General features: G+C 42.1%; 1 protein-coding gene across 1 annotated transcript; it reads right to left on the bottom strand.

The window, feature by feature from the left end:
• Positions 1–13,526: 13,526 nt before the first annotated feature.
• On the bottom strand, positions 13,527–14,486 carry LOC146813188 (olfactory receptor 8D1-like). Its single transcript, XM_085615295.1, has one exon. The coding sequence runs from the start codon at positions 14,484–14,486 to the stop codon at positions 13,527–13,529; it is 960 nt and encodes a 319-aa protein (XP_085471421.1).
• Between the last annotated feature and the right edge of the window lie 1,731 nt (positions 14,487–16,217).

Raw genomic sequence — 16,217 nt, 5'->3', positions numbered from 1 at the left:
TTTCTGTTCCTGTATTCAGAGACAGGAGAGCAGTAGCAGCGATGCAGGACCAACATCAATGTAAGTTTTTTTTTTTTCTTTTTTTAAATTTTGCCCCCTCGAGCGACAACACCTGTGACTCCCACTGCCCTCCCTCGGGCCCCTGCACCCACCCCCCACAATCGAGTCTTTCCAGCCACCCCTGTACAAAAATGAGGGTCCACCCACTTTATTTAGAGTTTGATTAACTAATTTTGCCTCTGATGGTGCCCTCACATGCTCCACTGGTGGAAATCTTAGACCCTTTTTAAGATAGATGTTCTGAGGGACTTATTTCCTGCTCTTGACTGCCAAGAAAAGCCATGTGAGCATAAGCAGAACAAATAAAAATGATCCCCACACCCTGGGAAAGGGACAGGGCCATACGTTTCTTTGATTATTTTAAAAAAAGCACTTTCCTTGAATTTATTTTTTAAAAATGCACAGAAACCTCTACCAGGTTATATCCTCTGCCCCCCTCGTAGATGGCAGGCCACCCTCCATAACACTAAACAAAGGGAAGAGATATTTACCAAATTTCAAATGCACATATAATGAGTCATAGTAATATATCCAGCCCCTGCTTGTATGAATTTCTTTCCAACTCCTTTCCTCAATATTTTTGCTGCAATTTCGAAGCATCACATTCCATCCGCTGTATTTTTATCATTAGACAATGGCAGTGTCCAATAAAATTTGGCACGCAATATCAAAGTCACAGAATATGTAAAGAGTGCATGCAGTTTGCTTTTACTGCCCAGTGCAAGGCTATCAACATATTTAACATTCTGTGAAATAGTGGTTGATGTAATAGTGACCCTAAGTTTTTACACTGATAACTTTATAGCATTATATTCAATTTGTTCCTTGTGATACAGGAGAAAATTGGAATTCCAAAACAAAATTATTTAATCTATACCTGGCATGGAATCCCCTGATTCAGTTATAATGGTATTTTTATATACTGCAATAATTGATGTGTCAAATAAATGGCAATTTTTATGATAAAGAGTTCCAAATGATAGCAAGAAATGCGTGGTTCAATAGTAGATCTGAACCTTTACACAGATAAGTACAGAGGTCAGAGAGTATGCCCCTAAAGTGATGCTCATCATGTAAGACAGAATCCAGCATTACAATAATCTTTCGACTTTTATATTACGCCGGATCAGATGAAATCCACAATTGGCAGAAAGAGGCTAACCATCCAACAGAGTGCACATGTTTGCCACATGCCTCAGTCTAGAGCAATACTGGGAGTACATCTTTGGTAAGTTAAAGAAATGTTTGAGACAAATACTAAATCTGTTTGTCACAATCCTCATACTGAGTTTAGTGCAATTCTTAGACATGGACTTGTTTTCTTTGCAATTATAGTAGCATGACTAATAAAAGCCATAGTTTAGCAATGCCAAACAGCATTGGAATAGGCTCCCCCAACTCGGGGGAGCTGTGTATATGGTGGTTCATGAGGGCCTTGCACTACGACCAACGCCTCACTTCCAGGACACCTCCCAAGGAAGTGCCTCCATCGGCAAGGACTTTGATTTCCCCACCCACCATCTAAGAAGCATTCAGCCCTTGTAACTGTACGGTGGAAAAGGTTTGCTAGGGTTCCTGCAAGGGGGGCAAAGTTGGAGGAAGCTTTGGTATTGTGGTTGATTTAGCTTGTGATTGTCTTCTGCCTTGTTAATATCATACTAGCCTAATTGTTCTTTACAGCATATATACTTTGTCATTTTTATGGATTTGTGTGGTTTGGCGGGTGAGGTCATGATTTGGGGGACTGTTCGGGTCCATAAGATCATCTTAGCAGCTGTGTCATGGGACCCTTCAAGGAGCACTGGCAGCAAGTCAATTTGAGGTTGCAGGAGTGTGGAGGGTTAGGAGCGGTCTTTTTTTCATCTGGTCCTTTTGGCCTGCCACCCGCGGAGGTGCAATGGGTGTTGAGCTAGCACAGGACACTGGGTGGAATATGTTGGGTGTTGGGGGTATCTGAGGCAGGTATGCTAGCAGGCAGACAAACCCCTGCACAGACGATCCCCGGGAGGGAATACTGGAGAGTGTGGTCCTCCCCTAAGGAGGGACTCATCCAGGTACATTTTTAACCTGGAAGGGGAGGTTCCCGAGCAGGAGTCACCGGGAACAGTCATGATCTCACTCAATGGCGAAATTTTAGATAAGGTTAGGAAATGTATGTATTAGCTTCTCCGTTGAGGTTAGACAACATGTGTAAATAAAGATGTAAAATAAGTGGGCTACTGTGTATAATCATGAAATGTGGAATGTTTTATTGTCTAGGGGCCTGATTCACAAAGGTAAACTTAGACCAAAAGTTCAAGTTTAGTCCAAAAGTCTAACTTAGACCAAAAGCCTAACTTTACTACTTGTAAAGTTAGACTTTGTTCCAAGCTTAAACCAAAAGTCTAACTTTAGTAGTAGTAAAGTTAGACTTTAGTTCTATACTTTGTGAATCAGGTCCATTATGTTTTTGGTGCAAATAAATATGGCTGCGGTTTATTACCCCTAACCCAATAAGAGAGAACTGGTGGAGGGATGGATGGGACAGTTGAGTATATGGTGTGGAACACAATGTCTTAAGGCTTCAACGATACCTGGCCTTACGATGGGATTGCAGTCTCCAAGAAGGTGATGGGAGAAAGATGTTTAATGCAAGTAGGGACACATTGAAAATTTCAGGAACAGTAAGATCTGAACTGCACGTAAAATCAGGCAAAGACATTTTGGAACATCACCTCCGCTTATGAAGGACACAGATTCACTAACTTTGGAGAGTGGTCAGAATATAAAATGGCACTCCAATGTGGAAGGATAACCTGATCCCAAACCACCAATTAGCAGATAACTTGATCTTCAATGCAAGAACCCACTTTTCTAGAGACTGACACGTTTATGATTATCTTTGTTTTTCATACACAAACCTACCTTTTAGTTACCATTGATAATGGGTATTTATATATATATATATATTCACAGAAAAAACCATAGGTTTCAGGCACGTTATAGTTAGGAATTAGCATTTAAAAAACCTCAGAAATTCACTGAAAAAACCATAGGTTTCAGGGGTGTTATAGTTAGCTGGACTTTTCACTTGTACAAAACCATTGAAATTCCCCCGTTATAGTTAGTTCAGCTAACTATAACTCGGGCGCCCGCAATGCACTGCTGATGACGTCACATATTACATCACTCATGACATGGTCAGTGACATCACTCATGACATCACTGATGACATCTCAAATGACATCACTGATGACATCACTGATGACATCATCCAGTGAATGTGTGTTTTTCTGAAAATTAAATATGTTTTATATATGTATATCTCAAGGTCGATGGAAGAATAAATGGGTATATAAGTGTCTAAATGGATGATTTGTTTTTGAAAAATTGATTGTGTAACTGACTGATTAAGTGTATCATAGTGAATACATGGCTTAGTGAGTAATGTTTAAATATGTAAATATCTGTATCAGTCTCTCACTTTGTGTATAAGTGGCTGCATGGGTTGGTGAGTAGCTACATGGGTGTCTATATAGGTTATTAGTTGGTTTTTTGAGTATCAGTCTGAGTGTCTGCATGGTTCGGTGGGGGTATTACGTAGTGCATAGGTGCATGAATGAGTGACTCACTGTTTGTATGTGTTGAACACAGCATGTGTGCAGGACTGTATGGGTGGATGAGTGTGTGTATGGGTGTGTTAGTGAGTGAATGACTGTCTCAATAGTGTCTTTATGAGTAACTACATATGTTTTAAACTAGTATATGTGACTATTGGTGTATATATGTGAGTATATGTGAGAGTGAGAGATTGAAAGAGTTCCTGTATGAATAAGTATGTGTTTCTATAAGTGATTGTTTAAAAGACTAAGTATGTGTAAGTTTCCGTAGAAGTAAGTATGGTGGTGTGTGTATAACTGTATATGCAAGTAAATGTATGTTTGATTCTTTATTAGCATGAGTGACTATGTGTGTGAGTAACTCTATGGATGAGTGGCATTGTGTAACAGGATGTATAGGTGTATGAGTACATATGATGAGTGAGTACATGTATGAGTGACTGTATAGGACTGTTGGTGAATGAGTGGATGTGTATGTGGATCTTAGAATTACTGAAGAGGTTGTTGTAACTGGTATTGGTATGTCCATTGTTTTGAAAATTTTAGTCTCTATTTTTGAATGTGTGTATCAAAGGTTATATTAGGGTGAGAGGAGGTCTGCCACTCTATCACAAGGATGATGTCATCAGTGATGTCATCAGTGATGTCATTTGAGATGTAATCAGTGATGTCATGAGTGATGTCACTGACCATGTCATGAGTGATGTAATATGTGACGTCATCAGCAGAGCATTGCGGGCGCCCGAGTTATAGTTAGCTGAACTAACTATAACGGGGGAATTTCAATGGTTTTGTACAAGTGAAAAGTCCAGCTAACTATAACACCCCTGAAACCTATGGTTTTTTCAGTGAATTTCTGAGGTTTTTTAAATGCTAATTCCTAACTATAACGTGCCTGAAACCTATGGTTTTTTCTGTGAATTTCAAAGGTTTTTTAAATGCTAATTTCTAACTATGCCTACAGAGATAGGACATGTGAAGAAAGAAGAAAAAATGCACAGAAAGAAACAAAAGAAGTGCAGAAAGAAGCAACAGAAGTCCTCAAATACGAAGATAAGTGCAGGAAGAAGGATAACGTGCAGAAAGAACAAAAAGAAGAGCAGAAAGAAGCCTTGTTGCAAAATCATCCTGTACCCTCAACTTTTTCAGACGGATACTGGTGGTAACTGAGCCTGACTAACCAGTCCTAGAGCCAGTGCTATGTTAAAAGACACTTAGAATACAGTGAAAACACCTACATACACTAGGGAACATTATGCGTTGGGGTCCCCCTGTGATTAGCATGACCTCCTCTGTAAGCCCCTAGTATATAAGAGGGCATGGGGATTAAAACTACCTCTTAAAACAGGTCACAGGGCGTTTTTGCACACGTTAACTCAGGCCCCGTCCCCTCCCTTCACCACTGTGTAAACACGCCCTGTGTCCATTTTTAGTTGGGAGATTAAGTTCATTTGAATCCTGAGGGTCCCTGGGGTCCAACTAGCCCACTAGGTACCTCCAGTAAGTGCCACAGAGCTGCGTTGCAGAGAGGTGTAAAAAGTGGCACGGCCTGGACCACCTCTTTGCAATGCAGCTCAGTGGCGCTTACTGGAAGCACTTGGTGGGCTAGTTAGCCCCCAGGGGCCCTCAGTATTGAAGGGAAATTATATCTCCAATTTAAAACGTGCCATAGTGCGTGTTTGCACACGTCACCTCAGGCCCCGTCCCCTCCCTTCACCACTGTGTAAACGCGCCCTGTGGCTGTTCTAAGTTGAGAGATTAAGTCCCCTTGAATCCTAAGGGTCCCTAGGGTCAAACTAGACCACTAGGTACCTCCAGTAAGCGCCACTGAGCTGCGTTGCAGAGAGGTGTAAAAAGGGGCTTGGCCTCAGAACACCTGGCTGCAGCGCAGCTCCCTGGCGCATACTGGAGATACCTGTTGGGGGCGCGTTTGCAGAGTGTTGCACGGAGGGGGCATGGCCTCCTGCACGATGCCAGTCTTTTATTTATTTTAGTTTTTTAAGAAGGGGGGCTGTTTGGTTCCCCTTCTTATTCTAATTTATTGGCCCTGATGACCCCATCCCCCAGGGCCAGTCTCCTAATTATATTTTTTTGACCCCAATCCCCAGGGCCGGCCACTGTTTTTTATTATTTTTAAAAAATATATATTTATAGACACACCTAGGACATGCTGGACAAACCGTACATACCTATCACCATGACGATTTGCGTGATATTCATTAAAAGGCGACTATGCATGCAATGAATCCACGTGGAATGTATTTACACCACTAGTGAAGCTCTGACATGTCTGATGCCCTACCGTGCCTAATCCCGGTAGACACCCTTGTCGTTTATTTATACAAACTTGGGTAGCTATTGACGGGCACATTTAATACACATGCACACCAAGCCATTCAAAGGGGATTCGACAAAAATTCGACCAAAACTATGCAAGAAACCCCCCTCACGGTTAATAAAACACACATCCACTGCCGGATGTGTAATACTTTTTATTTTACTCTCTGGAAAGGGGACGAACATCACTTGAGAGTCACAGCGCGCTCCTGACAGAGCCCAATGCTGTGTTACACCCACCATTGCCTGCCGTGTGCCACACACCTCTGTGTTGTATTCCACTAGCTAGTGCATATGCTATGACACTCTCTAGCCCATGTGCACTGTAACACCACCCCGTGAATATGTCATGCCACACTTGTCTTCGCACGGGTTATATTGCCCCATCTAACGTGCCTTTCTCGATGCCTATGTTATAACGCACAGTGCTATGCCATACATATTACAATCTGGGATCCATATCTTTGTCACAGTGCATATGCAACCTTACACTCCCCAGCACATATTTTATATTACAACTTTAGAGACTAGTTAGGTTACACAACACTGCCCTGTGCATATTACACTCCAAGGCGCATATCGCATAGCACGCGCTAGTGCCTGTGCTATCTCGCGCTCTCCAATGAATCTGTCATTGCGCACAATGTATTGCATATTATATTTCACGCCCGGTTCATCTTATATCACACTTTTTGGTGCATAGTTTATACCATACACTATATCTAGTTTTCATTTTCAATCGTGCTCTCAGGACTATGTTCTATATAACACTGTGTTCACCTACCCTTTTCACGGGCATTACATTTTGCGATAGGGGGTGGAGGGTCAGGGGGGGTTTCTGCCAAGTGAGCCCGGAGTCACAGTCACAAACGTCCTCTTCTTCCTGAATAAAAGTGAGATTATGCTGCATACTTGTTCATATTTTAAGTAGTTCGCACAGACACAATGTTTTAAAAACAATAAAGTTCCTAATACCCGCCTTCTCTGAACAGTTAGCTTGCTGCCCCATCCCCTTCCTCCCTATCCTCTGTTGTGTGAATCCATGGACTAGCCTCCTCCCTCCTGCCATGCATGGTCTGATGTGCTGCCACTGCCCTCAGTATGATGCACCAGTCCACTCCTCCTGCCCTCCATTGCCCAATTCTATGCCCCATCATTGACCTCCTGCTTAAACTCTGTGCTTAGCTTGCTGCCCCTATTCTCCTTCCCCCTGCCCTCTGATGTCTTTGTGCATGCCCCTGCTCCATCCTTTTTGCCCACCATGTCCCATGGACCTGCCACTCCTATCTACTCTGAGTGTTCTGTTGAGCTGCCACTCCCCTCCCACCTGCCTAGCATTGTCAGATGACTGTAACCTGTCCCTGTCACCTCCACCCTGCCTGTCCACATGCCATGCCCCTATCCTCTTCCTCCTGTCCTACATGGTCCATTGTACTGCCACACCCTTCTGCCCTCCCTGGTCTGTTGTGCTGCAGCTGCTCCTCCTGCCTGCCCCGTGTGGTCTGTTGTGAGGTCCCTTCCCCTGAACTTTCTTGTCTGTGCACAGGTCCTGACCCTCCCTTCTATCCTCCATCGTCCTTTGTGCATGCCCCTCCACCCTCCTTCTTGCCCATCATAGCCATTGTGCTGCCACTAACCCTCCCACTTGCCATGCATGGTCTTCTGTGCTGCCATGGCCCCTCCCACCTTCCCTGTGTGGTCAGTTAGCTGCCCCTGACCCCCTCCCACCTTCCCTCCATGGTCTGTGTGTATGCCATCACAGTCTCACTGTTGCTCTTCATGGTGTGTCTTGCTTCTAGTGCCCATCCTGCCTGACCTCCATGGCTATCTTGCTGCTCCTGCCCTGCCCCCTTGCCCCCAGCCCTACTCCCTCCCTCCTGGCTTGTCTGTTCCATTGTAATGCCCCTGATCCGTCCCTCCTGCCCTTTATGGTCTGTTATGCTGCAGCTTTCTCTCCTGTCTGTCCATTATGGTCAGCTAGCTACCATTGCCTCTTGCCCCTCTGTTCTCTGTTGTCCATGTGCATGGTCCTGTCCCCTCCCTCTTGCTTTCTATGGATTGTTGTGCTGCACTCCCGTGTGGTGTATTGTGCTGCTGCAAACCCTGATGCCTGCCCTGCAGGGTCAGTTTGGTGCACCTCTCCATGTCCCTCCTGTCCTCTGTTATCCAAGTCCATGTCCCTATCCCATTTCCTTCCATGATCCAATGTACCATACTTGCGAACATTTTGAACTTGGTAAGAGGGAGATTTTGAAAAAAAACTGGGGTATTGATTTTCCCCTTTGAGTTACATTGAAAAAGAGGATATTGTAGACAGGAGACAGATCAAATAAAGCCCATTTGAGCTTAAAAACATTGGACGTTTCCTGGCTGAATCGGGTCTGTTGGCATGTATGGTTGTACTACCATTGCCTCTTCCTTCTGCCCACAATGGTCTATTACATTGCCACAGGCTTGAAGGAGGGTAGATTTTGTATCACAGGGGGCCCCTGGCCCGTTCTGTCCACACCTGAAGTATGAGACCCTTGTCCTTGCCCTGCCAGCTGCATTTGTAGGCCGTATTAAATTGACCAGCGGGTCCTGTGTTGCTATATAATTATCCTGAGACATCCTTACCACTCAGCCAGTATAAAACCCCTGTGTAGGCCCTTCTGTTCAATATGTAGGCCTCTTTGTTAAATTGACCATAGCTCTGCAATTTTAGTGTATAGCAGTCTGAAGGCAGGTCTGCGAGGCCTTCTGCTCCAAACCAGTAGCCCCCACCCTACCCGAGTGCTCCGTGCTCGGTATCAAAGTTCAACATCCCCCTGAAGCTGTCGACATACAGTAGGCTGCATCCTGGACTGGTACTTGCTTCCTGGGCAGGTTTCCCGCTTTTAAGGAAGTGGCAACCGCAGAGCGTCAAGTTAGGAGAACTGAGGAGATTTTATACATGAATATATTGAATTCCCGTACAATACCCATTATTTTCTGCTTGCTCTATGGAACTTACGATAAGCGATTGGCCTGAGAGACTGACCTTTTCACCCAGTCCATTGTCAGCATTAAGTGGGTAAATGACGAAATGTCTGGTAAAATCTGCAGACGAAGCTTTTGGGTAGCATACGTAGGTAGATGTAGCGTGCAAAGGAGCCCACAAAATGATATAAAAAGGGAGCACCCACAGATATCGACGGACTACCTCGCCGTCTGTATGTAGGTTAACAGGCAGTGCAGGTTTTCCCCAAGAGCTGGGAGCTCTTGTCTTCCTTTGCTTAAAATGTCTTGCTCTGCTTTGCTTGAAGTATCTTATTCTATTTTACCTATATGAAATGTCATGTTATGTTTAACCATTGTTCTCTTTACTTTTGCATTTAAAAGATTTTGTATTGTAATTGCAGGAATGCTTGCTCTAAGAGTAAACGTGAGTGTTCCTAGGTAACATTTTCCTTGGTGTAACTTGTTTCTCATGATGCATTTATAGATGTGTTTTCTCTCTCTCTCTGTCAGTACATTAATTGAGATACAGAGAATATCATGACAGCTGTATGATTATCTGGATTCTGTATTTTGTACTTTATGTCTCTATTCTGCGGTTTCTTTGAAGTTGCATCTTCTCATTAAACTGCCATTGTATTCTGCCTCCAATTCCATGTCTCATATGTCTGTTTTCTTCATTTTTGGAGCAAGCGTTCCTAGGCACCCCGGCTCAAATTAAGGTGCCCCTTTTGTCCCTGACTCACTCTCCTGCTCAGTTCTGTGGTGGCTCCCGGGGATCTGGGGACCGCCCCTAGCTTCCTTGACCCGTAATAGATCTTGCCTCCAACAGCCTCTCTTGCAAGTCCTGTATTGTTGGTTTGTTGCCCCTGCCCCCCTTTCCACTGCCCTCCATAGTCTGTTGTGCTGCCACTGCCCTTCCTGCCTGCCCAGTGTGGTCAAATTGTTGCCTCTGCACTCTCCTACCTGCCTTCAATTTTCAGAGTCTGTGCACCTGGCCTCTGCCTCTCAACAGTATCCCAATGAACAACTAGATTGCTAACATTCTATATTTATTACAAAAGTGTGGAACGCCTGACGTCATCTTGATGTAATCAAAACTGTAATACCTAGAGCATTTCCTTTAGAAATTACATATTTGAGAGGGTCTTATTTGAGTTTTCAAATAGCGACAAAGACATTTTAAATTATTTGTAATCTTTATGTTTTTTTTTTATCCAGTTGACCACTTGATTAATTGTTGCACCTAGGGGAGAGGATGTGGTGTTATTTCCAGAGCTGCAGACTTTGCAACTGGGGAACCAGGTTGGAGTTTCTGCTTCAGCTCAACATTCTGTGATTCTGGTCAAATCACTTAATCTCCCCACGTCTACAACCAAAATGAATTTGATCTTGTGTGATGTAACCAATGCTCATGTAAAGTACTCCAATACCTGACAAGTCTGCACTATATAAAACTGCAAATACACAAAAAATAAGTGTTTTGCACACTTCTGTCATTGGGCTACATGTGGGCTACATCTGGGTGATATGTGTGCTGCATTTGGGCTCTTTTGTCTCTGGTGGCCATCTTGGGAGATTTATTTGTTATGAAGTTTCCTAATTTCCTCATTTACTGCAGTCTCCTCAGTAGAAAATGCTTTCATTTTTTACTTTGATTCCATCAAGAATGTATTCAGATATGTCACACATTTGCCATAAATTCTGAAAGTTAGCACTCAAGTTGCTCATTAGATCACTGTAGTAAAGCTACTGCTCACCACGGAAGTCTGCTGCTGGTATTAAAAGTGCATGTTTCAGTCTGCATATCAGAATTTTTTAATGAAATAGAAGAGGATTTGAGAAGTCACTCAAAATGTGCCCTAATTTTTCTTTCTGCAGCACTAATCATAATTTCTACGGCAAAATGAACCCCCTCATTTTGTTCCTTTGTAAATTAAATGTTTTAAGTTTTACCACTTTATTACAATCAAGATGGCTTCAGGTGTGCCATACTTTTGTCATAAGTAAGACTGTTAGCGCTCTAGTGGTTCGTTAGAACACTCTGGGACATTCTGTCATTGGGCTATACTTGGGCTACATCTGGGTGATATTTGGGCTACATTTGGGCTCTTTTGTCTCTGGTGGCCAATTTGGGAGACTTATTTGTTATGAAGTTTCCTAATTTCCTCCTTTACTACAGTCTCCTCAGTAGGAAATACTTTCAATTTTTACTTTGATTCCATCAAGAAGTCATTCAGATGTGTCACACATTTGCCATAAATTCAGAATGTTAGCACTCTAGTTGTTTATTAGATCACTGTATTAAAGCTACTGCTCACCAGGGAAGTCTGTTGGTATTGAAAGTGCATGTTTCAGTCTGCATTTCAGAATTTATGAAATAGAAGAGGATTTGAGAAGTCACTCAAAATGTGCCCTAATTTTTCTTTCTGCAGCACTAATCATACTTACTATGGCAAAATGAACCCCCTCATTTTGTTACTTTTTAAATTAAATGTTTTAAGAGTTACCACTTTATTCCAATCAAGATGGCTTCAGGTGTGCAATACGTTTGTCATAAGTAGGACTGTTAGCACTCTAGTTGTTCTTTAGAACACTCTGGGAAGCTGCAGTAGAACACAAAGGAATCAACTGACAATCTCTGCCCTTGTTGGATGTACATGTTTTACTGAGATTGTCAAACTTCATTCTCACATGACTGAGAAAGATAATGTGAATTTACAGAAAAAATGCTCTCAGTTTAGCTTATAGATCACCTTCCAAACCTCTGTGGGAAAAGCATGAGAAAATAGTTTTCTCACAAACATGATTCATGATATCACAGCGGAAGGCTTTTTCACATGGTAAAATCACCTTAGAACACACCACAATTCCTAAAATGAGTATGGTACCATCAACAAATGATTTATAATGTAACTAAAGTCTTAAAACCTTCTATTAACTACAATGCTTTTTAATGAGGTGCTATCATGTATATTGGTCCCAAGATGGCTGCCAACACTTCTTGAATGAACTACTGACAGCCAATCAGATCTCACGATGTGATGTGTGGTTAGGCTCCGCCCAGATATATCTATTTTTTTAACTCTAATTTTCTCAGGAACTACTGAACGGATTTACACCATTTAAGCAAAAGGCACGAGTCTGAACTGAGGACTACCTTTTTGGCAAATTTGGTGTAATCCCGTTCAGCAGTTCGGGCTGTAGCTGCGTCAACAGGTCCTATGGGAAAATGCATGGGAAAAACGTGTTTTGGGACCCCCCTTTTTTTTTCTGCCCCCGCTTGACGAATCACTGTTAAATTTTCAGGATAGGAGCGGACCGGAGCTGGCCAAAAGTTTTGAAAATTTCACGAAGATTCGTCAATTGGCACCAACGTTTTTCCCAATAGAATGTTGCGGATTTCCTATGGAAAATAGGTCCTAACTATAACTACCTACTGGCAACTGCCAGTAGGGAATATATATATATATATAGCTGTTTGATCTACCCATTGGGCGTACTGCCTTTTCTATTGTATTTATCTCCGAGACACATAACGCACATTTACAAAGAAGCAAATCATTGTAGCATGGAAAACAAAATGACTGTGCAGCAACAAAGGTAGGGTGCAGGGCAGCGCAATATCAACTATTATGTGGAACTATTACTCTCTCCTCTTGTACTGGCACCCTTTTGCTTGCCTTATGCAACATGCACACTGTTGCTCCATAGTCAAGGGTAAGTGTGTGATGTGTAGCATAGATTTTGCACTGGACTATTTCAAAACATACTTTAATGCTTTTTCAAGTTTGTATGTGTGCTGCTCAGTACAAAGTTCAAAACATTTGGAGAAAGTAAATCTTTTTCCAGTGCTACACCTGCCTCCAGGAGACATCATTTTTTATGCAGATCCCTGTCTACCAAAGTTAGAAGATACAGATTGACATCAAGATCCATGGGTGTTTGCATCTAAACTTCCATGTGCCACCCATTGTATACCCCCTGGATGCAAGTAGCGCTACTTTGCATTATTGTAGGGCTTATTTCAACTGCAACAACTGTTCTGCAGGTAAAAGTAAATCCCAATACAACACTTCGTGTGATGCCATCCTAGTGCCAAGTGTTAGTAAATCTGAACCACTATCTTTACTTTTAGTGTAACGAGTTTTAACATGTAAAACCTTATGACAATTATTGTCTTAATGTTTAGTCTGAACATTTTCACAGATTCAAGATATTATGCTGCAAAGTCCTTTACATTCAAAAGCCTAATGGTATCTGTATTCTATTTTTATATCAACTAATAACTGTTCTTGACATATACTTGTTTGTATTGTTTATTTTCTTTCACTGGCAATTAGCTATTTACTCATGTGTTAGCGCCTTTAAGATTGATAAAATGTAAAATTATGCAATTGTTTGATAGACTAAAATGCTCAGTAGTAATCCTTCCAAAATCAAAATATAGTGTAATTGTAAAATGCTTGAGATTAGTTCACCAAGTATTAATCTATCCCATTTTGTCAAATCGTGTATGCAAATTGTTTTAATTGATTTTCATTCAATATGAGCCTAAAACAGTGAACGTGTAGTTCTACATGTAAATTGTCTTGCATTCATTGTCTTCTTTAAAGCATTTTTAAATGTTGTGTTTTTCAGGCTGTAGATAATCGGGTTACACAGGGGGGTGACAGCAATATATGACAATGAGGAAATCTTATTGTCTCTCATGGAATATGTTGATGTTGGACGCACATAGGTGCCAAAAAGAGAACCATAGAATAAAACAACTACAGTGAGATGTGACACACATGTAGAGAAGGTCTTCTGCCTCCCCTCCTTCGATTTTATTTTCATGATGGATAAAGTGATGTTGATATAAGAAATTATGATTAACGAAAGGGACGTTAGAGCCCATATTGGGCCCATAATATAGGTAAGTGTCTCAATTGGGTGTGTATTGCTGCAGGAAATCTTCAATAAGGCTGTGAGGTCACAGAAAAAGTGGTTTATTGTGTGGGTTGTACAGAAAGAGAGATGAGAGAATAACACTGTGTGTGCTAATGGTGTCAAGAAACTGAATAACCAGGTTCCAACAGCCAGCTGGATGCACACAGATGTGTTCATGATTGTCATGTAATGTAAGGGATTACATATGGCCACATACCGATCATACGCCATTGCTAAGATGAGGAGATATTCTACAACCACCATGACCATGAAAAAGTACACTTGAACAAGGCACTCAGTAAAAGAAACATGTGTGCCCTCCTGAAAGAAGTGAGCCAGCAACTGTGGAAAAATGACTGAGGTGTAACAGATATCATTGAAGGACAAACTTGTGAGGAAGAAATACATGGGTGTGTGCAGATGTGAATTGGAGTAAACTGTTGCAATGATTAGAATATTTCCAATCAGAGTTAAGAGGTAAATCAGTAAAAATGCAGCAAAAAGAGGAACTTGGAGATGGGGAAAATCCGAAAATCCTACAATGAGGAAGTCCTTCATTAAGCTCTGGTTTTCTTCTTTCATTTTTCCAATGATGCAGGGAAGCTTGATGGTGAAGACAACTGCAAACAAACAGAAGCACTGTCAATGTAACAGCTGGTAGAAGGCACAGGAGGTTGCCACAAACGTGCCTCAAGTGTGTGTCAATAAATAGTGCATTTGCATTGTTTCATCATCTGTTTTTCCATCATGAATTCAAATTACTTTCATACATTTATAGTACAATGATGATAGGCAGTATTTGAGCTGTGCAGCTATGTGCATGAACTGCAGATCACAGCTCACAATCTACAGAAGCTTGACAATCTATTTTATCCTCAACCAGTGTTGCGTTTACATCTATTTAGATGCATTTTCCTTCATATATGTGGCAAAACTGTGGCAGTAAGCATTAGGTAAACAAGTTAGCATAGGTTTAGTTAGTGATGTCATAGTAAAATAAGCCTATTACTGTTTAGACAGAATAAATTATCTTTCAAAGATTAACTAGAAACAATGGTAATAACTGTGCACAAACATGCATAGGAAGGAAAAAAAGATACGGTGTTTAGCACAATATGAAATATGTTCACAAAATCAAGAACATGTTCTGCATTTTAGGTTTAAATCTGTTTATTGGTTTGAAAGACAAGAAAGACAAAACAAGATGCATCAAGCAATAATGCCCAATTTGTGGGCCATAAGCAGTCATAACGCTACACAGTGCATCAAGAACAGTCAAGAAAAAACATCACAACCCCTGTCCCATCCTTCCCTCCTCCCCTCCAACTTTATTGCCACCAAGAAGGTAGCTAAGCATGACAAAGAGCAAACCAGTGGCCCTGCGGCTGGGTGGGATCTTGTGGTAGTGCAGAGAGGCACAGCAGGCGCATATACCTAGGGCAGGTAAGCTCGCAAAATTCATAAAATAGCATGGCATTAAAGAGGCACACACAATTTTGTGAAAGAGGCCCCTCACCCTGGATAGAGGAAGAGATACACTCCATACCCAGCACATACCATAACCTGTATAGCAACCCCTGAATCAAAGGTGCCTTATCTGAGCCCCAGAATGACAATATTTTCTGTAGTGCCGCCCCTAGGGCTATACCCATTTGCCTCCCTTTGCGTGATTTGAGGGAAATGTAAGTCTGTCGGAGATACCTAAAATTAAATATGCCGGGAATTGTAAGATAGTAGTATCAAAGGGGTGGTCTATTTCATCCAAAACTTGAGTCCAGTAGGCCTTAAGAATGGGGTATTCCCATAGTAAGTGCAATAGGGTGCCCATCGCTCCACATCCCCTCCAACAGCTCGGGGAACAACAGCGATCACTCCTATGTAGCCTGTGTAGCCTGAGGGGGTTAGGTACCAGTACGTCACTATCTTGGTTACAGATTCTACACTGGAGATATTGCGTACTGAGCGTTGGCCCTGTAATGAATATCACTTCTTTCTGGGTCAGTGTCCGCCCCAGCTCTGCCTCCCACCATTTCTGGCCTGCAGATTTGGTTTCTTGTTCCGGGGGGCCACAAAATGTGATAAAGTTCTGTGATAAGTCGTTTGGTGAATTGCTTAGAGAGCAACCATCACTCATAGGGGGTAAGCCATCTCTCAGCTTCCTGGCGTACATGGGGTTGCATCACCCAATGCCGTATCTGCTGATAGTGATACCGCTCACTTTCGGGTATGGCGAAGTCAGATCGAAAATCTTCAAAGACATGGGGCCCTTTTCATTAAAAAAGTGCACTATAGATCTGCGGCCTTCTCTTGTCC

Source organism: Triturus cristatus, chromosome 7 (genome assembly GCF_964204655.1).
Source record: "Triturus cristatus chromosome 7, aTriCri1.1, whole genome shotgun sequence".
Lineage (NCBI taxonomy): Eukaryota > Metazoa > Chordata > Amphibia > Caudata > Salamandridae > Triturus > Triturus cristatus.
Note: the sequence above shows the minus strand (reverse complement) of the source record. Positions and strands in the feature narration are given on the sequence as shown.